The sequence below is a fragment of the Bombina bombina genome, chromosome 2 (assembly GCF_027579735.1).
Source record: "Bombina bombina isolate aBomBom1 chromosome 2, aBomBom1.pri, whole genome shotgun sequence".
NCBI classification, from domain to species: Eukaryota; Metazoa; Chordata; class Amphibia; order Anura; family Bombinatoridae; genus Bombina; species Bombina bombina.
Genome location: NC_069500.1, coordinates 373,239,703 through 373,267,515, shown reverse-complemented (window position 1 = coordinate 373,267,515; position 27,813 = coordinate 373,239,703). Strand labels below are relative to the sequence as shown.

Below are 27,813 nucleotides of genomic sequence, written 5' to 3'. Positions count from 1 at the left end.
TCCCTCTTCCTGCTGCTGTGGAGTGAGCAGAAGCGAAGACAGACCCCTGCTGGGATAAAAGACTAAAGGTATTTACCGTAATGCAGATAACTCTGCCCGCTGCTGCCGACTCCTTGAGACGTGTCTAGTTCGGTCCTCCTTGAGTGGTCTAAAACTGTGTTCCACCTCTTGAAAAAAGCCTTTTCTCTGGAAGGACTCGCTGAAGTTTGGCCGCGGCATCAGCTGACCCACCCCTCTCCCACCGGTGTTGCGTGAGAGGGGCTGGAGTTGGAGCCATCCTAGCGGAGTGGTGCGAATCGAGGAAGATCCCCTGTGCAGGAAAGATTCCACCTGCCACCCCTCTCCCTCCTCTCCCACCGGTGCTGCGTGAGGGAGGGAGAGACTGTTAGGGGGCCGAGACGGAGGCCTTGAACTGCGAGGGTCAATCAGTGAGAAGCGGGTTCTGGTCCGGAGAGCCGTTATTTTCTGTGCACCTACAAGAAGTCCTATCTTCCCTGCTGGATTAAACAGCGGTAAGCAGTTGGCGAGGAGAGGTGAGTTCACGCTGTGTGCAGCCGTGTTGGTGAACGGGGGAATCAGAGGGAGCAATACCCGGGGGAAAAAAAAAGAGGATAACACAGCCGAGGGGAATACAAGGGAAGAGCAGAAATGTTTTCTAGCACATGGTAGCAGCAATAAAGTAAAAGGGAAAAGAGAACTGCAAACATTTAAGTGAACTTTAAAGAATATAAAGAACTTGATGGCACAAGTATTCTCCTATATTGATTAAAGGAACCCTTCTTGCAACATTGTATGACACAGGAGCTCGAAATTGTTCTGATATGTATCAAAGTTGACAAGACTCATTTTGCTGCCAAGAAAAATTCTGCTCATTAGACGTGTAGTTCTAAATGTCAGAACAGAATGTGTTTCTTTCTGAATGCTTAAATTTGTCTTAAGAAGCTTAGAATAACTATTTGATTTTTTTCTGTGTGCTAAGTTACAAAAATGTCTGTTTGTTTTTTCCCTCTCATCTCCTATTGTCTCAAAAAGAACTATTTGTAAAGTTGTTCTCTCTTTCCTCTCTTTTGTCCCCCGCTCACCCTCCTATCCTTGCTTGCTCTTTTTTCATTATATTAAGAACAGGAGAACTAATACTCTTTAAAATATAAGTAAATACACCAAGTTAATCGTGGGGACCAGAAATAGTTGACCCTCTTGTTAGATTGGGAAGGTAATTTCTACTGTCTTTTTTTTTTTTTCTTTTTTTTCTCTCATTGTTTTAATAAACTGTGGGTTTCCTATATTTAAGGGAACATAACAGACATAGCATATTCTAATACACAGGACTTGAATTGACTGTAACAACTCAGAACTAACTCCCATTAGGCTCTGTAAATATATCTTTTGAATCTAGGGTCCTCCCATTTGTACATAAAAGGCTTTCAGAGCATTTATCTCTGTACTGAGGAACCTATCTATCTATAGAATAGACACCTTTGGTCTATATAAACTGCCGCAGTGTTCTTGCCTTATAGGCATTAAGATTCTTTGAAACTTGATGGTCTATTGCATTTAAGGCCATAAACTCTCAAAGACATAATTAGAAACTGCTACAACCCTTTTAGTAGTACTATATTATTGTATTGTTAAATACTATAAACCTCTCTTATCTCCTAGATACTTCTTACTTACTATTGGGTTTGTTTCCTCAGGTTTAACTAATTGGTTCTTCTCCCCTTGGGCAGTAGCAGAGGGAGTAGGAAACATAATTCTGTGTGAAGTGTAAACTGAACCAACTTGGGTTTTCCCGCCCTGGTATATGTCATCAGTCACCCCTGGAAATTAGTGTAACGGAATATAATTTTTCTTAATTGTGTTTCCTAGCTCACCTACCTTCTTTATTAGTAAATAACAGGGCTTGAGAGTTCATATCTCGGTATTTTATATTCCTCAAAATATAGGAGCTCTCAGCCCCTGGTCAGACCCATTCATCCTACTGCCTTTTTACAGGCATTAGGGTTCTTTGAAATTAATTTTGTCCTCCTGTCAAGGCCTAAAGGACATTTTCTATTATTCTTGCTATAATTACTGCTCTTTTTTGCACATTTTTGCACGTCCCTTCATACTCACTTTCGCACGTTATAAAGGGTGTTAATTCTCACTCTCATAATTCTTTTCACGAACGCCTTTCCTCCTCCTTTTAGATATAAACTCTTTATACAACGGACCCCTCACATACTTTAATAATCCACTTTCACGGTCATCTCTTTATCCCGCCACACTTCACGATCTGGATAATTCTTTCACAGGACCCATTAACGCACGTTACTATATATGGACAAATACTTACACGGGCACCCTAAAACTTCTCCTTTGGCCATGACGGGGAGACAAAAAGATAAAAGGAACAAAGTTGTTCTCGAAACCTCATCCGATACACACCCATCTACCATGCCCCCTTTAGCCACCTCAGAGCAGTTAGACATCCATTCTTTAGTATCTAAAATCTCAGAAGCATTATCTCCTAAATTTGACCTACTGCAAAAGGAAATTAGACAAGACATTGCCTCTTTATCCAACGAGGTGAAACAGTTTGCCAGCAGAATCTCTGAGGCTGAACAGAGAATTTCAGATCTGGAGGATCTGACTGTTAACTATAAAAATAATCTTGAATCGACAAATACTACTCTCTTAAGAATGCAAAATAAAATTGATGATTTAGAGGACAGAACAAGAAGGAACAACCTTAGGATTATAGGGGTCCCTGAGGAAAGGCAATTCGAGGATCTAGATAAATTGATTACTGTTACATTGCTTAACTTACTGCAGATCCCAGAACCCCACCCACCTATCATCATAGAAAGAGTTCATAGGGTAGGCCAAGCCGATAGACATAAAAATAGCACCCGGCCAAGACCTATTATTGTAAAATTTTTAAATTTCCAACATAAGGCCATGTTACTTCAGGCCTTTCGTAAACAGCAACCCATCTTCATAAACGAGGCAAAAATCTTTCTGTTTCAAGACTATTCTATTGGTACAGCTACTAAAAGGAGAGAGTTAGCTCCACTTTGTACAAACTTTATAAAGAAAGGTGTCCAAGCAACCCTGCTGTACCCGGCTAGGTTGAAACTTTCTATTGATGGACACGTATATTTTTTCGAAAAAGCTCAAGATGCAGCGAAATTTTATGCCGAATCCTTTCCTCAGGATAAAAACTGAAAGGACTTGATCTTTTAAAACCAGTGGGACGAATACCCAGGGTGTCAATGAGTAAACTGATACCTTATGGATGTGGGAGGGGACGTAAGGTCAAGCCTTCCCAAGTTGTTTGTGCTAATAGGGACCATAGGGTTAAAATCCCTCTTTCTTGTTTCCCTTTTTTTTTTTTTTTTTTTTTTTTTTTTTCTCTCTCTCTCTCTCTCTCTCTCTCTCTCTCTCTCTCTCTCTCTCTCTCTCTCTCTCTCTCTCTCTCTCTCTCTCTCTCTCTCTCTCTCTCTCTCTCTCTCTTTTCATTCTCTCCTCTTACTCACTTAAAAAATGGCTACGGGGGGTAACGTTAAAATAACTTCCTGGAACATTGGAGGTCTTACCTCCCCTATTAAACGGAAAGCAATATTAGCGCATCTAAGAAAGATTAATACTGATGTAGCTTTCCTACAAGAAACACACTTAAAACCTGATGAAGTTCTAAAACTAAAATCTTCCTGGGTTAGGGAAGTCTTTTTCTCATCTACCATGAAAAGAAAAAGCGGGGTAGCAATCCTAATGGGGAAGAAACTCTCCTATGAGGTTATTCAAGTAGCCATGGATCAGGAGGGAAGATACCTAATGGTAAAAATTAAGATTTCAAAAATGTTATTTACACTGTGTAATGTATATGCTCCTAATGTTTTTGATCTTCCCTTCTGAGAAACGCTGCAAAACAAGCTTTTATCATTTGCAGAAGGGTACTTGATACTCAGAGGTGATTTCAACATGGCTCCCCAATACCCGATTGATAGGCTCAGGCAGAACCCAGTTCCAACTAAAACTAAGAGAGATAACCTTGAATCTAAATTATTTACTAACCTGCTTCGTAATTTGAAACTTTGTGATATTTGGAGGGTACAAAACCCTGATCTGAGGGACTTCACGTGTCATTCGAAAGCTCACAAAACCCTGTCGAGAATTGATCTCTTCTTAGCAGATGAAAGAGTATGTAAAATGAAAGTAACTTCTAAGATTTTACCTATTACCATTTCAGACCACGCTCCAATAACACTCGATTTTCATTCAATCCTTCTGGGGAATAAGAATCTGGCTTTTTTCCCCCCAAAATATCTAGCATCTGATTTAAAATTTAAAAACTGGCTTGTCTCTAGATTTCGTGACTATGCGCTTCTCAACCAACAACATACCCCTCAACCTGCTCTGTTCTGGGAAACTGCAAAAGCAGTCCTCCGTGGAGAGATACTAGCGTATACTATCTCCAGGTCTAAAAAAATTAAAAGAAGGGAAAACGAAGTTCTGCGTGCCGTCACAAATGCGTATAACCGCTATATTTTATATAAAACACCCGAAAACTGGTCTAGGTATAACACAGCATTGACAGAAAGGGATTCTTTCCTACTTTATAAAAGTACCCAAAAAGATCTCAGGTTACAAGCTTAAATTATACCATTATGGTAACAAAACAGGGAAGCTTTTGGCTAACCTGGTTAAGGCGGAAAGAGGATCCTCTATAATAAAATCTATTAAAGATGGTAGTAAAAACGTTAATACTACCGATGAAATCTGTAGGGTATTTGCAGCATACTATGAGCTCTTGTATACCTCCAAAACTTCTAATAACACTCATAGAGAAAACTTTTGGAACAAAATAGCTTTTCCATCCCTTACCCCTGATCTGCTCCAAAAGTTGCAGTCGCCCCTTACTGAAGTAGAAATTTCCACAATGATCCAAAGAATGTCTTTAAATAAAACTCCGGGACCTGATGCACTCCCGAATGAGTTTTATAAAATATTGGCACCTGAGATAACAAGGTATTTAACTTCACTCTTTAATGACATATATATCTCTGGCAATACTCCTACCAAGGACTTTGTCGCTTCATTTACAACTCTTATTTTAAAACAAGGAAAAGACCCAGACAAAAAGGAGTCATATAGACCCATTGCACTCTTAAATTCGGACTACAAACTTTTCACATCCATCTTAGCACATAGGCTTCAACCTTTGCTTAACATTATTATCCATAAAGATCAGGCCGGTTTTTTACTGAAGCGAAACTTATCATCTAAAATAAGAGAAGTATTTTTGTCAATTGAACATTGCGGAATGCTGGACTCGAGGGGCGTGGGGGGAGAGGACACTTCTGATATGGCGATCATCACCATCGACGCTGAAAAAGCGTTCGATTCGGTACACTACGACCATCTGTCTTTCTCTCTACAGCAATTTGGACTTGGAGGTAATTTCCTACGCTGTTTTAATAACTTATACAGTAATGCATCCACGAGAATTTTAGTTAATGGTGATATGACTTCTGATATAAGACTAGGGAGGGGAACTAGGCAGGGGTGTCCTCTCTCCCCCCTTCTCTTTGATTTGTCTATTGAACCGCTCGCCATACAAATTCGCCACCAAATTGAAGGGTTCAAAATAAAGGGAAAAGAACTACAAATTGCACTCTATGCAGATGATGTTCTGATTTACATGTCTAACACGGCTAGAAATATCCCAAAACTCCTCGATATTATAGACCAGTTTGGATTTTTTTCTGGTTACAAAGTGAATATCTCAAAATCAGAGTTATGTTGGCTTAAACATAAAAAGGAGTCTTGTGTCAATATTCCATTTTCTATAGTTCAAGATGCTTTTAAGTATTTAGGTATCTGGATTTCCCCCAACCCTAATTTCTGGTATGACTTAAATGTTCCTCCAGTACTTAATAGAGCCAAACAAGCTTTTAAAACCTGGCAGAATCTTCCTCTGTCCTTGTCAGGACGTATTGCACTCTACAAAATGACGCTCCTTCCAAAAATTCTTTATGTGCTTCAGAATACTCCACTTATCTTAAAATCAAAAGATATCTTATCCTTTAACACGGCACTCCGTTCATTTATCTGGCAGAATAAGAAACCAAGGATCTCTCTCGCAAAATTAAGGCTCCCCATAAAGTATGGGGGACTTGCCCTGCCAGATATCCGTTTATATAACATAGGGATACAAGCTAGAGTGGTGATAGACTGGCTAACCAAAGCTAACTACGTAACAAATCTTGATCTCGAAAACAGCATAGCTCACCCATACTCCTTAATAGCTCTTTTACATTGTAATAATAATTTAATCCCCCCTGAAATAAAAAAAATAAAGTCTATTTATAACCCAATTCAGATGTGGAAAAAGATATGTATTATATTGAAAATCCAATTTAGAGTCTCACGATATCTACCATTTTTAAATAACCCACAATTTCAAGCTGGGATACAGTCTGCTCTCTTTCTTAAATGGGAGATCCAGGGTCTAGGGAACATCTCACAATTACTTGACCTCCAAAGAAAATGCATCAAGACCTTTGAATCTATCAGGGAGGAATTTCATCTCCCTAATAAAAATTTCTTCGCTTATCTTCAAGCCAGGCACTATACACTTAAATTAATAAATGACTTCGGTTGGGATTGGTCCTTGGGTCTTCTTGAAAATTGGCTCTTATTAGCCAAAAAGGGCCTAACATCTATATCATATATTTATCAAAGATTGATCTCTCTCCAAGGTCCAGAAATGGTAGAAAAACTTCAGATTAAATGGAGGGTAATGCTCCAGGAAGACTTAGTTGACTTCCCCGTAGTAACCCCATCTATCCAGGCAATCGCAAGTGTTACTCTCTCTGCCACTTGGCGGGAGGCGCACGTTAAGCTACTTTATGACATATTTCTCTCCAGAGAAAGGGGCTAAATGTCGAAGCACCAGCTTCTACAAATGCCCAAAATGTTCACTCCCAGCAGCTAATCTTATCCATATGTTCTGGTATTGTCCAAGAATTAGAAATTGCTGGTCAAAAATTCAATACTGGCTTATTAATTCGCTGGGCATTATGTTCCTGGAATTATCCCCTTATCGACATTAAAATAGTTACCCTGGTAATTTTAGCGGCTAGGTATTTAATCTTGAAGAAGTGGAAGTCGAGAGCAACTCCGAGTATCATAGAGATTAAAAATTGTCTGAAGAAACAGTGTATTATGGAACAATTAGACACTAACTTACATAATGATCAAGAGGTGAGGAGTTTCTTCTCCAAATGGTCGAACTTCATCAAGGTTTTATCTCCTAGGGAGGTCGAACACTTGATTTTTCCATTTAGGGATACGGAACTGGTTCTCCTTGGGAGTTGGTAAACCCTCAGTAGCCATTAAACTGATACAGTGGGGGGGGGGGGGAGGAGAGAGACAGGGGGAAATTTTCTTCTGGTCACTAAATCTTTTTTTTTTTGTCTTTTTTTTTTTTTGTTTGTTTTCCTTTCTTTACGTCGGTTGTATATGTTTATGTCTATTAATCAAAATATAAAAACCCCAACTTTGTGTACCAAGGTAGTATTGATTTGATAGGAGAAGGTGAAAATCACCTTCTCAAATTCTGCTTGTGTTTCTTTTTTTTTTTTTTTCTCTCTTGGTATGTTGTGCTACACCTGGCCCTGCGCGGCATAAAATGGTGGATTTCATTGGTTTATACACATTGTTGGTTATAAATAATAATAAAAAAAAAAAAAAAAAAAAGCACTAAGCTAATGTTATATAATTCTGCACTATGTGCAGAATTATATAACAACATTTGGTAGGTTTACTGGCCCTTTATTATTAGCAGTCTGATAGCTTAGCCTGATGATACGATCTTAGTACAAGACAAACGTCCATAATACAAAAATGTAAAATGTCAGTTGCTTTAATTCAGAAATTATTTTACACTTGACAATTTTTTTCTAATGAATTATGGATTGATGATCATTATATGATATTTTTTATATTGTGATATAGTAGTATCTGTATAATTTTAAGAGCATTAAAAACATTGTAGACTTGGAATTAGAAATTCTCTGAGAGATATACTATTGTGGGAATGAAAGGTGTGTGTGTGTATTTTCAGCTGTTGTGTTCGAAGACCATTGGGTATCCTAGACCTTGTGTGAGGCTGTTACTTAAGGTGAAGGTTTAATTAGTGCCCGGTTTTTAATAAACAAGGGCACTTTAATTCATCAAAATTGACATTTCACTCCTTTTCTTCAAAAACTTACCTTTCAATCCTGAAAGCTGCACCATTAATTTCCCCTGGCCGTCAGAAGCCTCTTCTTACGTCAGAAATGACGAATCCGGCTTCCTCCAATCACGGCTTTCCACCCGGGGGATCAAGGCCTGATGCAACGCCGTGATTGGAGAAAGCTGAATTCGTCATTTTGGACCCGCGCAGAGGGCTTGCGACGGGCGGAGGAAGCGCTGCAGCGGCTGTCAGGATTAAAAGGTACGTTTTTGAAGAAAAGGAGTGAAATGTCAATTTTTATGAATTAAAGTGCCATTGTTTTTAATAGGATTATTAAAAAACGGGCACTAATTCATCAAAATTGACCTACACTTTAAACACTTTGAGATGGTAATATAAAATGAAAAATAGTATATATAAAAGAAACTGCAATATACTTTCATTATTTATTTTGTCCCCTTTTTCTGCAATTCCATTCTGAAATTGTGAGCTTTTCAGTTCATGTTAGAAATGGAAGTGCAGAACACTGTTATATTCCACTCAGCCATTGGCTGCACACTCTGCTGACCTATTTATAATGGTCTCTAATTGACCACAGCAGAGAAGGTAACCTACGTTACAACATGGCAACTCCCATTGTTTTATAAACACTGAAACTTTACACTTATTTTGTCAATATTTAAACCGTTAATGAACCTTTAAAAATACATCTACATCTTATTCTCAGACTAATCTTTTCTTTGAATGCATCATTCTATCTAGCATTTTTTTAGTGTTTAATGTCCCCTTAAGGTTAAAATTCTAAACTACTCATTGTTTTCTTTTTTAACCCCTTTGCTACCGTGAATTTCAGAGAAAACTTACCCAAAATACAGAAGAATTAGCATTTTTCTATCACTCCATTTAACCGGAAATAGAGCTTTGTTTTTTTATTTATGTATCAAAACTATATATTTTTCTTTAGTAGACAACCCAAGGTGTTGGTCTAGGCCAATTTTAGTATATTTCATGTCACTGTTTTGCTGCCAAATGCCATCATGTTAAAAATGTTTTAATTTTTTTGCGAACTGGATTTCTCACTGCAATTTTTTAACGCATAACTATTGCGGCCATTAGACAAATGGTTGCAAAAGGTTCTCTGGGGTCAATTTTGTTCAGAAATAGCAGACATATGCATGGCTTTGCAATGAGTTTTTGTCAATTTAAAACACTGCTATTTGCAACTGTGCAACACACGTCTGAAATTCCCAGCAGTGAAGGGGTTAATTAGTTACCTGATAAGGGTAATAGTATTTTAATGACACTTTCCACCTCCCTGATCCCTCCAAAACAGCACTCCACCCACACACACACACACACACTCACATTCCTGGCCACCATGTTAGGTATTGACAGACAGTTTGCCAGTATGTTTTAGGGTTGTTGTGGTGTTTTTTTTTTGTTTTTTTTTAAATAAGTTAACTTTATTTATTGCTATTTCTGCAGTGTAGGAACCCCCTGATCCCTCCCAAAACGCTCTCTAACGCTCCCCACTCCCAATTGTGTCTGCCATTTTAGGTACTGGCAGCTGTCTGCTAGTACCTAGCTTATAGTTATTTTTACTTATTTATTATTTTTACATTTATTTTCTGAAGTGTAGTGGCTCCCCACCCTGATTCCCCATTTTTTTCTGTAGTGTAGCTTCCCTTCCTCTCCCTTAAAAATAGTTTCTGCAGTGTAGGCCCACTCCCCCCCCCCCCTTCCATTGCTGTACCCCCCACTGGCACTGAAGGAGATCATTACAGACATTGATAGAGAGCTTGTCACTGTCTGTAACGATTAAGAAATCTGCATTCATATGGAAACAGAGCACCATACAATGGTGCTGGAGCTTCCTGAAGGTCAGGTGTGTGTGTATACAAATTATGTGGTACAATGGGCTTTGTACTGCATGACGTGTATGTATAAACACACACACTTTGGAAATGGCGCAAGAGGTTAAGCATAAATTCTTATTCTTGAAATATTTTTTTTTGTGTCATACATTTGTTAGATAATGCATTTACATACTTTCTCAGGTCACTGTCTATTACTTGTATCACTCATTTAGTTGTCAAAATCATTTATCACACAAGATTTAAGTTTTGTGTTTTGCAAAGCACAAATCAAAGAAAAAATAAAGCTGCTCATTTACTTTACTAGTTTTCCCCTCTAAGTATTTTGTTCTCACCTTTATATTATTGCTATTTAACGAATATAAAGTTTTGGTATTTTGTTAAATAAGCAACATTTATATTTTATTTGTTTTTATTTATTTTTTAGCCAAAATGATGTTATTGGTATCACTGAGCCACGTCGTGTAGCAGCAATTACAATGTCTAAAAGAGTGGCATTGGAAATGAATTTGTCTGAAAGGTACGTACAATTAAGCAACTCGTTTTTCTTCTGTTATGTGTGATCAGTCCACGGGTCATCATTACTTCTGGGATATAACTCCTCCCCAACAGGAAATGCAAGAGGATTCACCCAGCAGAGCTGCATATAGCTCCTCCCCTCTACGTCAGTCCCAGTCATTCTCTTGCACCCAACGACTAGATAGGATGTGTGAGAGGACTATGGTGATTATACTTAGTTTTTATGACTTCAATCAAAAGTTTGTTATTTTAAAATAGCACCGGAGCGTGTTATTACTTCTCTGGCAGAGTTTGAGGAAGAATCTGTCAGAGTTTTTTACTATGATTTTAACCGGAGTAGTTAAGATCATATTGCTGTTCTCGGCCATCTGAGGGAGGTAAAGGCTTCAGATCAGGGGACAGCGGGCAGAGGAATCTGCATTGAGGTATGTAGCAGTTTTTATTTCTGAATGGAATTGATGAGAAAATCCTGCCATACCGTTAAAATGACATGTATGTATACACTTCAGTATTCTGGGGATGGTATTTCACCGGAACTACTCTGTTAAAGGTCACTAATCCTTTTTAATAACTATTTATCATGTTAAACGTTTTTGCTGGAATGTAGAATCGTTTACATTGCTGAGGTACTGTGTGAATAAATATTTGGGCATTATTTTCCACTTGGCAGTTTTTTTGCTTTATTTGTGACAGTTTCGTTTCTCTTCACTGCTGTGTGGGAGAGGGAGGGGCCGTTTTGGCGCTCTTTGCTACGCATCAAAAAATACCAGTCAGTTACTTTTATTTTTCCTGCATGATCCGGTTCATCTCTGATAGATCTCAGGGGTCTTCAAACTTCTTTGAAGGGAGGTAAATTCTCTCAGCAGAGCTGTGAGAATTCTTATAGTGACTGTGAATAAAAACGTTGCTTTGTATTTTTTATGTCAAATTTAATTATTGTTATTTTACTAATGGGAACAAACCTTTGCTAAAAGTTTTGTTGTTTTAAAGTTTGATGCTATAACTGTTTTTTCAGTTCACTATTTCAACTGTCATTTAATCGTTAGTACCTCTTTGAGGCACAGTACGTTTTTTGCTAAAAAAGATTATAACCAAGTTGTAAGTTTTTTGCTAGTGTGTTAAACATGTCTGACTCAGAGGAAGATATCTGTGTCATTTGTTCCAATGCCAAGGTGGAGCCCAATAGAAATTTATGTACTAACTGTATTGATGCTACTTTAAATAAAAGTCAATCTGTACAATGTGAACAAATTTCACCAAACAGCGAGGGGAGAGTTATGCCGACTAACTCGCCTCACGCGGCAGTACCTGCATCTCCCGCCCGGGAGGTGCGTGATATTTTGGCGCCTAGTACATCTGGGCGGCCATTACAGATAACATTACAAGATATGGCTACTGTTATGACTGAAGTTTTGTCTAAATTACCAGAACTAAGAGGCAAGCGTGATCACTCTGGGGTGAGAACAGAGTGCGCTGACAATGCTAGGGCCATGTCTGATACTGCGTCACAGCTCGCAGAGCATGAGGACGGAGAGCTTCATTCTGTGGGTGACGGTTCTGATCCAAACAGATTGGACTCAGATATTTCAAATTTTAAATTTAAATTGGAGAACCTCCGTGTATTACTAGGGGAGGTCTTAGCAGCTCTCAACGATTGTAACACCGTTGCAATACCAGAGAAACTGTGTAGGTTGGATAAATACTTTGCGGTACCGGCGAGTACTGACGTTTTTCCTATACCTAAGAGACTAACTGAAATTGTTACTAAGGAGTGGGATAGACCCGGTGTGCCGTTCTCACCCCCTCCAATATTTAGAAAGATGTTTCCAATAGACGCCACCACTCGGGACTTATGGCAAACGGTCCCCAAGGTGGAGGGAGCAGTTTCTACTTTAGCTAAGCGTACCACTATCCCGGTGGAGGATAGCTGTGCTTTCTCAGATCCAATGGATAAAAAATTAGAGGGTTACCTTAAGAAAATGTTTGTTCAACAAGGTTTTATATTACAACCCCTTGCATGTATCGCGCCGATTACGGCTGCGGCAGCATTTTGGATTGAGTCGCTTGAAGAGAACCTTAGTTCATCTACGCTAGACGACATTACGGACAGGCTTAGAGTCCTTAAACTAGCTAATTCCTTCATTTCGGAGGCCGTAGTACATTTAACCAAACTTACGGCTAAGAACTCAGGATTCGCCATACAGGCACGTAGGGCGCTGTGGCTAAAATCCTGGTCAGCTGATGTTACTTCTAAGTCCAAATTACTTAATATACCTTTCAAGGGGCAGTCTTTATTTGGGCCCGGTTTGAAAGAGATTATCGCTGACATTACAGGAGGTAAGGGCCACGCCCTACCTCAAGACAAAGCCAAAGCTAAGGCTAGACAGTCTAATTTTCGTCCCTTTCGGAACTTTAAAACAGGAGCAGCATCAACCTCCACTGCACCAAAACAGGAAGGAGCTGTTGCTCGTTACAGGCAAGGCTGGAAGCCTAACCAGTCCTGGAACAAGAGCAAGCAGGCCAGGAAACCTGCTGCTGCCCCAAAGACAGCATGAACCGAGAGCCCCCGATCCGGGACCGGATCTAGTGGGGGGCAGACTCTCTCTCTTCGCCCAGGCCTGGGCAAGAGATGTTCAGGATCCCTGGGCTCTAGAGATCATATCGCAGGGATACCTTCTAGACTTCAAATTATCTCCCCCAAGAGGGAGATTTCATCTGTCAAGGTTGTCAACAAACCAGATAAAGAAAGAAGCGTTTCTACGCTGCGTACAAGATCTGTTATTAATGGGAGTGATCCATCCGGTTCCGCGGTCGGAACAAGGACAAGGGTTCTACTCAAACCTGTTTGTGGTTCCCAAAAAAGAGGGAACTTTCAGGCCAATCTTAGATTTAAAGACTCTAAACAAATTCCTAAGAGTTCCATCGTTCAAAATGGAAACTATTCGGACAATCTTACCCATGATCCAAGAGGGTCAGTACATGACCACAGTGGATTTAAAGGATGCTTACCTTCACATACCGATCCACAAAGATCATCACCGGTATCTAAGGTTTGCCTTCTTAGACAGGCACTACCAGTTTGTAGCTCTTCCATTCGGATTGGCTACGGCTCCAAGAATCTTCACAAAGGTTCTGGGTGCCCTTCTAGCGGTACTAAGACCGCGAGGGATTTCGGTAGCTCCGTACCTAGACGACATTCTAATTCAAGCTTCAAGCTTTCAAACTGCCAAGTCTCATACAGAGTTAGTTCTGGCATTTCTAAGGTCGCATGGATGGAAAGTGAACGAAAAGAAGAGTTCTCTCTTTCCTCTCACAAGAGTTCCATTCTTGGGGACTCTTATAGATTCTGTAGAAATGAAGATTTACCTGACAGAAGACAGGTTAACAAAGCTTCAAAATGCATGCCGCGTCCTTCATTCCATTCAACACCCGTCAGTAGCTCAATGCATGGAGGTGATCGGCTTAATGGTAGCGGCAATGGACATAGTACCTTTTGCACGCCTACACCTCAGACCGCTGCAATTATGCATGCTAAGTCAGTGGAATGGGGATTACTCAGATTTGTCCCCTACTCTGAATCTGAATCAAGAGACCAGAAATTCTCTTCTATGGTGGCTTTATCGGCCACACCTGTCCAGGGGGATGCCATTCAGCAGGCCAGACTGGACAATTGTAACAACAGACGCCAGCCTACTAGGTTGGGGCGCTGTCTGGAATTCTCTGAAGGCTCAGGGACTATGGAATCAGGAGGAGAGTCTCCTTCCAATAAACATTCTGGAATTGAGAGCAGTTCTCAATGCCCTTCTGGCTTGGCCCCAGTTAACAACTCGGGGGTTCATCAGGTTTCAGTCGGACAACATCACGACTGTAGCTTACATCAACCATCAGGGAGGGACAAGAAGCTCCCTAGCAATGATGGAAGTATCAAAGATAATTCGCTGGGCAGAGTCTCACTCTTGCCACCTGTCAGCAATCCACATCCCGGGAGTGGAGAACTGGGAGGCGGATTTCTTGAGTCGCCAGACTTTTCATCCGGGGGAGTGGGAACTTCATCCGGAGGTCTTTGCCCAAATACTTCGACGTTGGGGCAAACCAGAGATAGATCTCATGGCGTCTCGCCAGAACGCCAAACTTCCTCGCTACGGGTCCAGATCCAGGGATCCGGGAGCAGTTCTGATAGATGCTTTGACAGCACCTTGGAACTTCAGGATGGCTTATGTGTTTCCACCCTTCCCGCTGCTTCCTCGATTGATTGCCAAAATCAAACAGGAGAGAGCATCAGTAATTCTAATAGCACCTGCATGGCCAGGATGACATGTCTAGTGGACATGTCATCCTGTCCGCCTTGGTCTCTACCTCTAAGACAGGACCTTCTGATACAGGGTCCATTCAAACATCAAAATCTAACTTCTCTGAAGCTGACTGCTTGGAAATTGAACGCTTGATTTTATCAAAACGTGGTTTTTCTGAGTCGGTTATTGATACCCTAATTCAGGCTAGGAAGCCTGTTACCAGAAGGATTTACCATAAAATATGGCGGAAATACCTATACTGGTGCGAATCCAAAGGTTACTCCTGGAGTAAGGTTAGGATCGCTAGGATACTGTCTTTTCTACAAGAAGGTTTAGAAAAGGGTTTATCAGCTAGTTCATTAAAGGGACAGATTTCAGCTCTGTCCATCTTGTTACACAGACGTCTGTCAGAAAATCCAGACGTCCAGTCCTTTTGTCAGGCTTTAGCTAGGATCAAGCCTGTGTTTAAAGCTGTTGCTCCACCATGGAGTTTAAACTTAGTTCTTAACGTTTTACAGGGTGTTCCGTTTGAACCCCTTCATTCCATTGATATAAAAATGTTATCTTGGAAAGTTCTGTTTTTAATGGCTATTTCCTCGGCTCGAAGAGTCTCTGAGTTATCAGCCTTACATTGTGATTCCCCTTATCTGATTTTTCACTCAGACAAGGTAGTTCTGCGTACTAAACCTGGGTTCTTACCTAAGGTAGTCACTAACAGGAACATCAATCAAGAGATTGTTGTCCCATCCTTGTGTCCAAATCCTTCTTCAAAGAAGGAACGTCTTTTACACAATCTGGATGTAGTTCGTGCCCTCAAGTTCTACTTGCAGGCAACTAAAGATTTTCGCCAAACTTCTTCCTTGTTTGTCGTTTACTCTGGACAGAGGAGAGGTCAAAAAGCTTCTGCTACCTCTCTCTCTTTTTGGCTTCGTAGCATAATACGTTTAGCCTATGAGACTGCTGGACAGCAGCCTCCTGAAAGAATTACAGCTCACTCCACTAGAGCTGTGGCTTCCACTTGGGCCTTTAAGAATGAGGCCTCTGTTGAACAGATTTGCAAGGCTGCAACTTGGTCTTCGCTTCATACTTTTTCCAAATTTTACAAATTTGACACTTTTGCTTCTTCGGAGGCTATTTTTGGGAGAAAGGTTCTTCAGGCAGTGGTTCCTTCTGTATAATGAGCCTGCCTTTCCCTCCCGTCATCCGTGTACTTTTGCTTTGGTATTGGTATCCCAGAAGTAATGATGACCCGTGGACTGATCACACATAACAGAAGAAAACATAATTTATGCTTACCTGATAAATTCCTTTCTTCTGTTGTGTGATCAGTCCACGGCCCGCCCTGTTTTAAGGCAGGTAAATATCTTTTAAATTATACTCCAGTCACCACTTCACCCTTGGTTACTCCTTTCTCGTTGATTCTTGGTCGAATGACTGGGACTGACGTAGAGGGGAGGAGCTATATGCAGCTCTGCTGGGTGAATCCTCTTGCATTTCCTGTTGGGGAGGAGTTATATCCCAGAAGTAATGATGACCCGTGGACTGATCACACAACAGAAGAAAGGAATTTATCAGGTAAGCATAAATTATGTTTTTTTCACTTGTGATGTAAAGTCATAATAATTGACTTTGTTTTACATTTTTGTAGCTCTGCTTAGTATGCACACTAGATGTCAGTGTTTTAGTAATCTTTTCTTTCCCTTCCTTCTTTGTTACAGAAGATATCTTGTTCCCCTTTTCACATTTGTGGGTATTTAGTTTATGTGTGATTGAGATATACATACACATACATTTTATTATTATTATTATTATTATTTTTTTATTTTTTATTATTTTCTCTTGTAAGCTGTATCCAGTCCACGGGTTCATCCTTTACTTGTGGGATATTCTCCTTCCCTACAGGAAGTGGCAAAGAGAGCACACAGCAGAGCTGTCCATATAGCTCCCCCTCTAGCTCCACCCCCCAGTCATTCTCATTGCCGGCTCTAAGCAATCGGAAGGGTAAAGTGAATGTTTAGAATTGTAGTTTTTATTTTCTACAAGCAAAAGTTAGTTATTTTAAATGGTACCGGTGTGTACTATTTACTCTCTATTTACTCTCTAGCAGAAAAGAGATGAAGATTTCTGCAGGGAGGAAGATGATTTTAGCATGTTGTAACTAAAATCCACTGCTGTTCCCACAAAGGACTGAGGAGTACAAGAAAACTTCAGTTGGGGGGAACGGTTTGCAGGTTAGGCTGCAATAAGGTATGTTCAGTCATTTATTTCTAGACAAGACTGTGATAATGCTAGAAAATACTGATAAGATCCCCATGAGGGAAGGGTAAGCTGTATTCAGAGACTAAGTATGGAATTGCTAGCTTACATAACAGGGCTAATTTATGCTGGTTGACACTACTTAATGGCAAACGGTTTTTATTGAAAAATATCGTTTTTTGAGACACTTTGAAGGTTCCTTTGGGTTTCTTTCAGGGGTTGTTACCCACATGGCTATTATTAAAACACTTAGGAGTGTTTCTTTTGGCCTCACAGCACCGGAGTAAGGTGGGAGGGGCCTAATTTCACGCCCCTCCCACCTTACTCCGTTTTAAGAACAGATTATGAGCATTCTGATGCTTTAGTAGCCGTATCCGATATACACTCACAACGCTCTGAAATGGGGGCGAGGGATGTGCTGTCTGAGGGAGAAATTTCCGATTCGGGAAAGGTTGCTCCTCAGACAGACTCGGATACGTTGGCTTTTAAATTTAAACTTGAACAACTCCGCTTATTGCTCAGGGAGGTATTAGTTACTCTAGATGACTGCGACCCTATGGTGGTTCCAGAGAAATTGTGTAAAATGGACAAGTACCTAGAAGTTCCTGTCTACACTGATGTGTTCCCGGTCCCTAAGAGGATTGCGTATATCGTTACTAGGGAGTGGGATAAACCAGGTATCCCTTCGTTCCCCCTCCTGTTTTTAAGAAAATGTTCCCCATATCTAACCCCATGCGGGACTCGTGGCAGACTGTCCCTAAGGTGGAGGGGGCTGTTTCTTCACTTGCTAAACGCACAACTATACCAATCGAAGACAGTTGTGCTTTAAAAGACCCTATGGATAAAAAGTTAGAGGGTTTACTTAAGATGCGCTCCAGACGGAGACCTCATATGAGGACATTATGGACAGAATTAAGGCTCTTAAGCTGGCTAATTCTTTTATCACAGATGCCGCTTTCCAACTAGCTAAGTTAGTGGCAAAAAATTCAGGTTTCGCTATTTTAGCGGGCAGGGCGTTATGGCTAAAGTCCTGGTCGGCCGATGTGTCCTCAAAATCCAAACTATTGAACATCCCTTTCAAAGGAAAGACCCTCTTTGGGCCTGAATTGAAAGAGATTATTTCAGAAATCACTGGGGGAAAAGGCCCCAGGACAAGTTCTTCAAGACGAAGAACAAACAAAATAATTTTTGTTCCTTTCGGAATTTCAGGAGCGGTCTTGCTTCATCCTCCCCTGCTGCAAAGCAAGAGGGTAACACTTCACAACCCAGGGCAGCCTGGAAACCTTACCAAGGCTGGAACAAGGGTAAACAGGCCAAGAAGCCTGCAGCTGCCTCCAAGACAGCATGATGGGGTAGCCCCAGATCCGGGACCGGATCTAGTAGGGGGCAGACTCTCTCTCTTCGCTCAGGCCTGGGCAAGAGACATACACGATCCCTGGGCCTTAGAGATTGTATCCCAGGGATATCTTCTAGAATTCAAGGACTCTCCTCCAAGGGGAAGGTTCCATATTTCTCGTCTGTCTTCAGACACGACAAAGAAAGAGGCGTTCTTACGCTGTGTAGAAGACCTACATACAATGGGAGTGATCCACCCAGTTCCAATTGCGGAACAAGGGCTGGGGTTTTACTCAAACCTGTTTGTGGTTCCCAAAAAAGAAGGAACTTTCAGACCAATCCTGGATTTCAAAATTCTAAACAAGTTCCTCAGAGTCCCATCATTCAAGATGGAGACCATTCGGACAATCTTACCAATGATCCAGGAGGGTCAATATATGAGGATCACTTTTGCCATCTCTCAGCAATTCACATCCCAGGAGTAGACAACTATGGCTATGGGGCACTCCAGAATTGGATCTGATGGCGTCCCGTCAGAACACCAAACTTCCTCTTTACGGGTCCAGGTCCCGGGATCCCCAGAAGGTGTTGATAGATACTCTAGCAGCGCCTTGGTCCTTCAATCTGGCCTATGTTTTTCCACCGTTTCCTCTCCTCCCTCGTCTGGTTGCCAGAATCGAGCAGGAGAGGGCTTCGGTGATTCTAATAGCGCCTGCGTGGGCCACGCAGGACCTGGTATGCAGACCTAGTGGACATGTCATCTGTGCCATCATGGACACTACCAATGAGGCAGGACCTTCTAATACAAGGTCCTTTCAAACATCCATATCTATTTTCTCTGCGTCTGACTACTTGGAGATTGAACGCCTAATTCTATCAAAGCGTGGGTTCTCTGAGTCGGTTATTGATACCCTGATTCAGGCTAGAAAGCCTGTCACCAGGAAAATCTACCATAAGATTTGGCGAAAATATCTTTTTTGGTGCGAATCCAAGGGTTACTCATGGAGTAAGGTTAGGATTCCCAGGATTTTGTCCTTTCTCCAAGATGGATTGGAGAAAGGATTATCAGCTAGTTCCTTAAAGGGACAGATATCTGCTTTGTCTATTCTTTTTCACAAACGTCTGGCAGAGGTACCAGACGTTCAAACGTTTAGTCAGGCTTTAGTCAGAATCAAGCCTGTTTATAGACCTGTGGCTCCGCCATGGAGTCTGAATTTAGTTATTTCAGTTCTGCAAGGGCTTCCGTTTGAACCTTTACATTCCATAGATATTAAGCTTTTATCTTGGAAAGTTTTGTTTTTGGTAGCTATCTCTTCTGCTCGAAGAGTTTCAGAGTTATCTGCTTTACAGTGTGATTCACCTTACCTGGTGTTCCATGCGGATAAGGTAGTTTTACGTACCAAGCCCGGTTTTCTTCCTAAGGTAGTGTCTAATAAATATATTAACCAGGAAATTGTTGTTCCTTCTCTGTGTCCTAATCCTTCGTCGAAGGAACGTCTGTTACACAATCTTGATGTGGTTCGTGCTTTAAAGTTCTATTTACAAGCAACTAAGGATTTCAGACAAACAACTTCTTTGTTTGTTATCTATTCTGGTAAGGGGTGAGGTCAGAAGGCGACCGCTACCTCTCTTTCCTTTTGACTGAAAAACATCATCCATTTGGCCTATGAGACTGCTAGCCAGCAGCCTCCTGAAACAATTACTGCTCATTCTACCAGAGCAGTGGCTTCCACATGGGCTTTTAAAAATGAGGCTTCTGTTGAACAGATTTGTAAGGCAGCGACTTGGTCTTCGCTGCATACTTTTTACAAATTTTACAAATTCGATACTTTTGCTTCTTCGGAGGCTATTTTTGGGAGAAAGGTTTTGCAAGCAGTGGTGCCTTCCGTTTAAGGTACCTGTCTTGTTCCCTCCCTTCATCCGTGTCCTAAAGCTTTGGTATTGGTATCCCACAAGTAAAGGATGAACCCGTGGACTGGATACACCTTACAAGAGAAAACAGAATTTATGCTTACCTGATAAATTTCTTTCTCTTGTGGTGTATCCAGTCCACGGCCCGCCCTGGCTATTAAGTCAGGTAGATTTTTTTGTTTAAACTACAGTCACCACTGTACCCTATGGTTTCTCCTTTTTCTTCCTAACCTTTGGTCGAATGACTGGGGGGTGGAGCTAGAGGGGGAGCTATATGGACAGTTTTGCTGTGTGCTCTCTTTGCCACTTCCTGTAGGGAAGGAGAATATCCCACAAGTAAAGGATGAACCCGTGGACTGGATACACCACAAGAGAGAGAAATTTATCAGGTAAGCATAAATTCTGTTTTTTTCTCTCTCTCGTGAAAAATGAAGCAGTGTGGGGGCAATAAAAAAAATTGTTTGCACTGCTAAAAGCCTAGATTTCAGCAACTACTGGAGGTTTTCGGATTGTATTTTGAATGCTATGCATATGTCCGGATTTCTTTTTACATTTACCTAAGCTTCATATATTTTTGAATACTGGCTATGTGAACTCTCCCTGCCTGTAGAACAACGGGGATACCCATTACACGTGTGCTTTCTGTGATTATTGGCTTTTTTACTGTGTGTAGCCTGCATACTTACTGTCCATTTCTGCTCTCTGTATTTGGACTTTATATTCTGTATACAGAGGTACTGATTATTGGCTAGATTACAAGTGGGACAGTAACTATAATGTGAGCACTATATATGCGCTTGGGGAAAAAAGTTGCTCTAAACACACAAAAAAAACATTAAAATTTGTTTCCTTCCATAAGGCAAGGAGAGTCCACAACTTCATTCCTTACTGTTGGGAAATACAACACCTGGCCACCAGGAGAAGGCAAAGACACCCCAGCCAAAAGCTTAAATATCCCTCCCACTTCCCCTATCCCCCAGTCAGTCATTCTTTGCCTTTCGTCACTATAGGAGGTTTTTTTTTTCCCAACTGGTGGCAGCTGTCCTAAGGGAGAGCAACTGTCTAAATTTCGTTCCTTTCATGCTGACAAGTCGCAACGACAGCAGTCCTCTTCCAAGTCCGAGCATCCCAAGAGTACTTGGAAGCCTGCTCACTCCTGGAATAAGTCCAAACAGACTATGAATCCCGCTGAGAACAAATCGGCATGAAGGGGTGGCCCCCGATCTGGGATTGGATCGTGTAGGGGGCAAACTGTCTCTTTTGTTTCAGATGCTTGGGTCTTGGAGGTTGTATCTCAAGGATACAGGATAGGTTAAGTCTCAACCGCCCAGGGGCAGATTCTTACTCTCCAGTCTTTCAACAAGACCAGAAAAGAGGTCTGCCTTCTTAGTTTGCATACTGGACTCTCTAGGAGTAATTGTCCTGGTACCTACAGCAGAAAGAGGTTTTATTGAAACCTTTTCGTGGTTCCAAAGGATGAGGAAACTTTTTCGTCCAATTCTGGACCTAAAGTGCCTAAACAAGTTTTTGAGTGTTCCCTTTTTCAAGATGGAGACAGTACAGTCAATCCTTCCTCTAGTTCAGGAAGGACAGTTTATGACCACAATAGACCTGAAGGATGCATACCTTCACGTTCCGATTCACAGGGAACATTTTCAGTTCCTGAGGTTTGTTTTTCTGGACCAGCACTTCCACTTCATAGCTCTTCTGCTCCAAGGATATTTACAAAGGTTCTGGGGGCTCTTCTAGTCGTTGCCAGAACACGAGGTATTGCAGTGGCACCTTACCTGGACGATATCTTGGTACAGGCACCATATTTTCGTCTAGCGGAAGAACATTTGGAGTCCCTTCTCAGTCTTCTTCGATCACATGGAAGGAAGATAAACTTGGAAAAGAGTTATCTTACTCCAAGTACAAGGGTGAATATCCTGGGAACTATAATAGACTTCATTACCATGAGAATATTACAATATTCCTCACAGATCAGAGACGTTGCAAGCTAGCTTCTGCATTTCTTGCCCTCCAGTCCTCCTCGAGACCCTCAGTGTATGCAGGTAATTGGGCTCATGGTTTCCTGCATGGACATGATTCCTTTTGCCAGATTCCATCTCAGACCCTTACAACTATGCAAGCTGATTCAATGGAACGGCGACCATTCAGATCTGTGTCAACAGATTGTACTGGACAGCCTGTCGAGACTCTCTCTCCTGGTGGCTCTGTCCTGATCATCTGTCCCAAGGCACGTGCTTTTTGAGACCGTCCTGGGAGATTGTGACTACGGACGCAAGCCTTTTCCGGCTGGGGAGTCAAGAAGGCACAAGGTCGGAGTTTTGGAAATCTTCAATGCCTTGAAGGCTTGGCCACTTCTGGGTTCGTCCCAGTTTATCAGATTCCAATCAGACAATATAACCTCGTTCTCCAGCAATGAGAGAAGTATCTCAGATACTAGAGTGGCCAGAGACTCACAAGTGTACACTTTCAGCAATCCACATTCCGGGTGTGGACAACTGGGAAGCGGACTTCCTCAGCAGGCAATCCTTCAATCCTTTCACCCTGGGGAGTAGTCTCTTCACCCAAGGTGTTTGCAGAGATATGCAGCGAGTGTGGGACGCCGGAGATAGATCTCATGGCATCTTGCCTCAATACCAAGCTAACCAGGTTCGGGTCGAAGTCGATGGATCCTCAAGCGGAATTGATAGATGCCCTATCAGTACCATGGAGGTTTAGATTTATATATCGTTTTCCTCCATTACCGCTTCTCCTTCATGTGGTGGCTCGCATCAAGCAGTAGCGAGCATCTGTGATTTTGATTGCTCCATCGTGGCCGCAAAGGACGTCATTTGCGGATCTGGTGGGGATGTCCTCATCTCCTCAGTGGAGGTTACTTTGTCGCAGAGATCTGCTGATACAGGGTCCCTTCATTCATCAAAATCTAGATTCTCTGAGGCTGACTGCGTGGAGATTGAATGCTTAGTCTTAGCCAAGAGAGGGTTTTCTGAGAGTGTTATAGACACTCTGGTTCAAGCTTGTAAGCCAGATACTCGTTGTATCCACCATAAAGTGTGGAGGACTTACTTGTACTTGTGTAAAGAGCGTGGCTTTTCTTGGCATAAGGTTAAGGTTGCCAGAATTTTATCTTTTCTCCAGGATGGACTGTTAGTTCCCTGAAGGGACAGATATCGGCCCTGTTGGTGTTACTGCACAAAAGATTGGCTGAGCTTACGGATGTGCAGTCCTTTTATTAAGGCTCTGGCTAGGATCAGACCCGTGCTTAGATCTGGGGCTCTGCCTTATGGATGTGCAGTCCTTTATTAAGGCTCTGGCTAAGATCAGACCCGTGCTAAGATCTGGGGCTCCGCCCTGGAGCCTCAATCTTGTTCTTAGTGTTTTGCAGCAGGCTATTGTTTATGCGTGCAGAGTTTCTGAGATTTCTGCTTTGCAATGTGATACCCCCTTACCTGGTTTTTCATGCTGATTTGCGGTTTTACGCACTAAACTAGGGTTCCTCCTAAAGGTGGTGTTGAATCATAACATTAATCAAGAAATTGTTCCTTCCTTGTATACTAATCCTTCTTCAGCGAAGGAACGTTTCCTTCACAATCTAGATGTGGTTCATGCCTTGCAGTTTTATTTTCATGCTACTAAGGAATTCAGACAATCTTCCTCTTTGTTTGTCTTCTATTTGGTGAAGCGTAAGGGGCAGAAGGCTACTACGTCTTCTCTATCCTTCTGTTTGAGGAGTGTCATCCACTTAGCTTATGAGACAGTGGCACAGCCTCCTGAGAGGATAACGGCTCATTCCACTAGAGCAGTGGCTACCTATTGGGCTTTTAAGAACAAAGCCTCAATGGATCCGATTTGTAAGGCGGCTACTTGGTCTTCCTTAGACACTTTTTTTCTAAATTTTACAAGTTTGATGTGTTTTTGCTTGGGCTGAAGCAGCTTTCGGGAGAAAAGTTGTGCATCTGTGGTGCCCTCAGAATGGGGTCTACCTCTTTTTTCTGTTCCCTCCCGTTATTCATTCAGTGTCCTCTGGAGCTTGGGTATAGTTTTCCCAACAATAAGGAATGAAGTTGTGGACTCTCCCTGCCTTATGAAATGAAAACATAATTTATGCTTACCAGATAAATTCCTTTCCTTCCTGGCAGGGAGAGTCCACAACCCCGCCCGTAATTTATTTTTTTGATGGGCGGCCCCTTTTTTTATATTTTTTCTTTTGGCACCTTTTATGCCCTGATGTTTTTCCTACTTTAACTTGTTCCCTTGGCAGAATCACTGGGGGATAGGAGAAGTGGGAGGGATATTTAAGCCTTTGGCTGGGGAGTCTTTGCCTCCTCCTGGTGGCCAGGTGTTGTATTTCCCAACAGTAAGGAATGAAGTTGTGGACTCTCCCTGCCAGGAAGGAAAGGAATTTATCAGGTAAGCATAAATTATCTTTCTTTCATGTAATTGGCAAGAGTCCATGAGCTAGTGACGTATGGGATATACAATCCTACCAGGAGGGGCAAAGTTTCCCAAACCTCAAAATGCCTATAAATACACCCCTCACCACACCCACAATTCAGTTTTACAAACTTTGGCTCCCTATGGAGATGGTGAAGTAAGTTTGTGCTCGATTTTCCTCTGTGATATGCGCTTCTCAGCATTTTGAAGCCCGATTCCACTAAGAGTACAGTGTTTGTCAGAGGGATGTGAAGAGAGTATCACCAATTGATTCTATGGTTTTCCTCACGGGAAATCTTTTCAAAGGTTCTCTGTTATCGGTCATAGAGATTCATCTCCTACCTCCCTTTTCAGATTGACGATATACTCTCATATTCCATTACCTCTACTAATACGGTTTCAGTACTGGTTTGGCTATCTGCTACTTGTGGATGGGTGCCTTTTGGTAAGTATGTTTTCATTACTTAAGACACTCTCAGCTATGTTTTGGCACTTTATGTATTTAAGGGACAGTCAAGTCCAAAAAAACCTTTCATGTTTCAAATAGGGCATGTAATTTTAAACAACTTTCCAATTTACTTTTATCCCCAATTTTGCTTTGTTCTCTTGGTATTCTTAGTTGAAAGCTAAACTTGTGAGGTTCATATGCTAATTTCTTAGACCTTGAAGGCCGCCTCTAATCTAAATGCATTTTGATAGTTTTTCACCACTAAAGGGCATTAGTTCACATGTTTCAAATAGATAACATTGAGCGCATGCACGTGAATTTACCATGGAGACAGCTCTGATTGGCTAAACTGCAAGTCTGTCAAAAGAACTGAAATAAGGGGGCAGTCTGCTGAGGCTTAGATACAAGGTAATTACAGAGGTAAAACGTGTATAATTATAAATGTGTTGGTTATGCAAAACTGGGGAATTGTTAATTAAGGGATTATCTATCTTTTAAATCAACAAAAATTCTGGTGTTGACTGTCCCTTTAATATAAAGTTTTAAATATATGTATTGTACTTATATTTGCCATGAGTCAGGTTTATGTATATTTCCTTTTTGCAGACTATCAGTTTCAAATTGGGAAATATATTTAGGAAGTTATTTTTTCTTACCTGGGGTATAGTCTTTTCTTCAAAATTGACTGCTTTTTCATTAATTTCGCATGCAAAACTGGGCTCACAAGGTCGCAAAATGCGGATATTTATTGCGCCATTCTTGTCGCGAGAATTTTTTGGTGCAAAGGTACGTTCGGTGACGCAAATTCGTCATTTTCGGCGTGTTAGTTGATGCCATGTTTCCTTGCACAAGGTTGCGTCTGCCATGACCAGAGTTGCATCATTTCCGGTTGTCGTTGGCGCCAAAAAATTTCATTTGCGTTGTGCGTCATTCTTGGCGCCAAATAATTTAATTATTTAAACCCCACTTCCTATATGCCTCTTGCTCTTTTTTTATGCTCAGAGGGCTATGTTTGCAATTTTCCCATTCCTGAAACTGCCATATAAGGAAATTGATCATTTTGCTTTATATGTTGTTTTTTTCTCTTACATTTGCAATATGTCTCAATTTGATCCTGTCTCAGAAATCACTGTTGGAATCATGCTGCCTGATAACAGTTCTACCAAAGCTAAGTGTATCTGTTGTAAATTTGTGGAGATTATATCTCCAGCTATAGTATGTAACATTTGTCATGACAAGCTTTTGCATGCAAAGAATGTATCCATCAGTACTAGTACAATGCCTGTTGTTCCTTCAACATCTGATGTACATGATATCCCAGGGAATATTAAAGATTTTATTGCTGATGCGATTCAGAAGGCTTTGTCTGCTATTCCCCCTTCTAATAAATGTAAAAGGTCTTTTAAAACTTCTCATGAGATTGATGAAATTTCAAATGCCCGACAACATTCTGAATTATCCTTCTCTGATGAGGATATATCTGATTCAGAAGATCCTACCTCAGATATTGACACTGACAAATCTACTTATCTCTTTAAGATGGAGTATATTCATAAATTATTAAAAGAAGTGTTTGTTACTTTGGATATTGAGGAATCTAGTCCTTGTGATACTAAAATTAGTAAACGTTTAAATTCTGTTTACAAACCTCCTGTGGTTACTCCAGAGGTTTTTCCAGTTTTTGATGCTATTCCTGATATGATTTCCAAGGAATGGAATAGGCCTGGTACTTCTTTTATTCCTTCTTCTAGGTTTAAGGAGTTGTATCCTTTGCCAGCAGCTAGATTGGGGATTTTTTTCCCCAAAACTCCAAAGTTGATGGTGCTATTTCTACTCTTGCCAAACGTACTACTATTCCTATAGAAGATCATACTTCTTTTAAGGATCCTTTAGATAGGAAACTTGAATCTTATCTAAGGAATGCTTATTTTCTGTCTATATTCTTAGGCCTGCTATATCCATGGCTGATGTTGCAGCTGCATCAACCTTTTGGTTGGAAAGCTTAGCGCAACAGGAAACAGTTTCTGATTTGTCTAGCATTGTTCGCTTGTTTCAACATGCTAATCATTTTATCTGTGATGCTATTTTTGATATAATCAAAATTGATGTTAAATCTATGTCTTTAGCTATTTTAGCTAGAAGAGCTTTGTGGCTTAAATATTGGAATGTTGACATGGTATCTAAGTCTAGATTACTATCTCTTTCTTTCCAAGGTAACAATTTATTTGGTTCTCAGTTGGATTCAATTGAAGGGATTTTTTTTGCCTCAGGCTAAAAGACCTAAGGGTAAATCTAAAGCTTCTAATCGTTTTCTTTCTTTTCGACAGAATAAGGAAATGAAAGCCAACCCTTCCCCCAAAGAATCTGGTTCCAATTGGAAACCTTCAAGTTGGAATAAATCCAAGCCTTTTAAGAAACCAAAGCCACCTCCCAAGTCTGCATGAAGGTGCGGCCCTCATTCCAGGGGGCAGATTACATTTTTTCCAAAACATTTGGGCAGATTCTGTCCAAAATCGG

At 41.1% G+C, this 27,813-nt stretch overlaps 1 protein-coding gene across 1 annotated transcript in view; it reads left to right on the top strand.

The window, feature by feature from the left end:
- Positions 1 to 27,813, top strand: part of DHX37 (DEAH-box helicase 37) — a 324,396-nt gene that overhangs the window by 22,021 nt on the left and 274,562 nt on the right. The window contains exon 7 of the mRNA XM_053701847.1: positions 10,520 to 10,612. Within this exon, the coding sequence (XP_053557822.1) occupies positions 10,520 to 10,612 (93 nt within the window). The remainder of the gene's footprint in view (positions 1 to 10,519; positions 10,613 to 27,813) is intronic.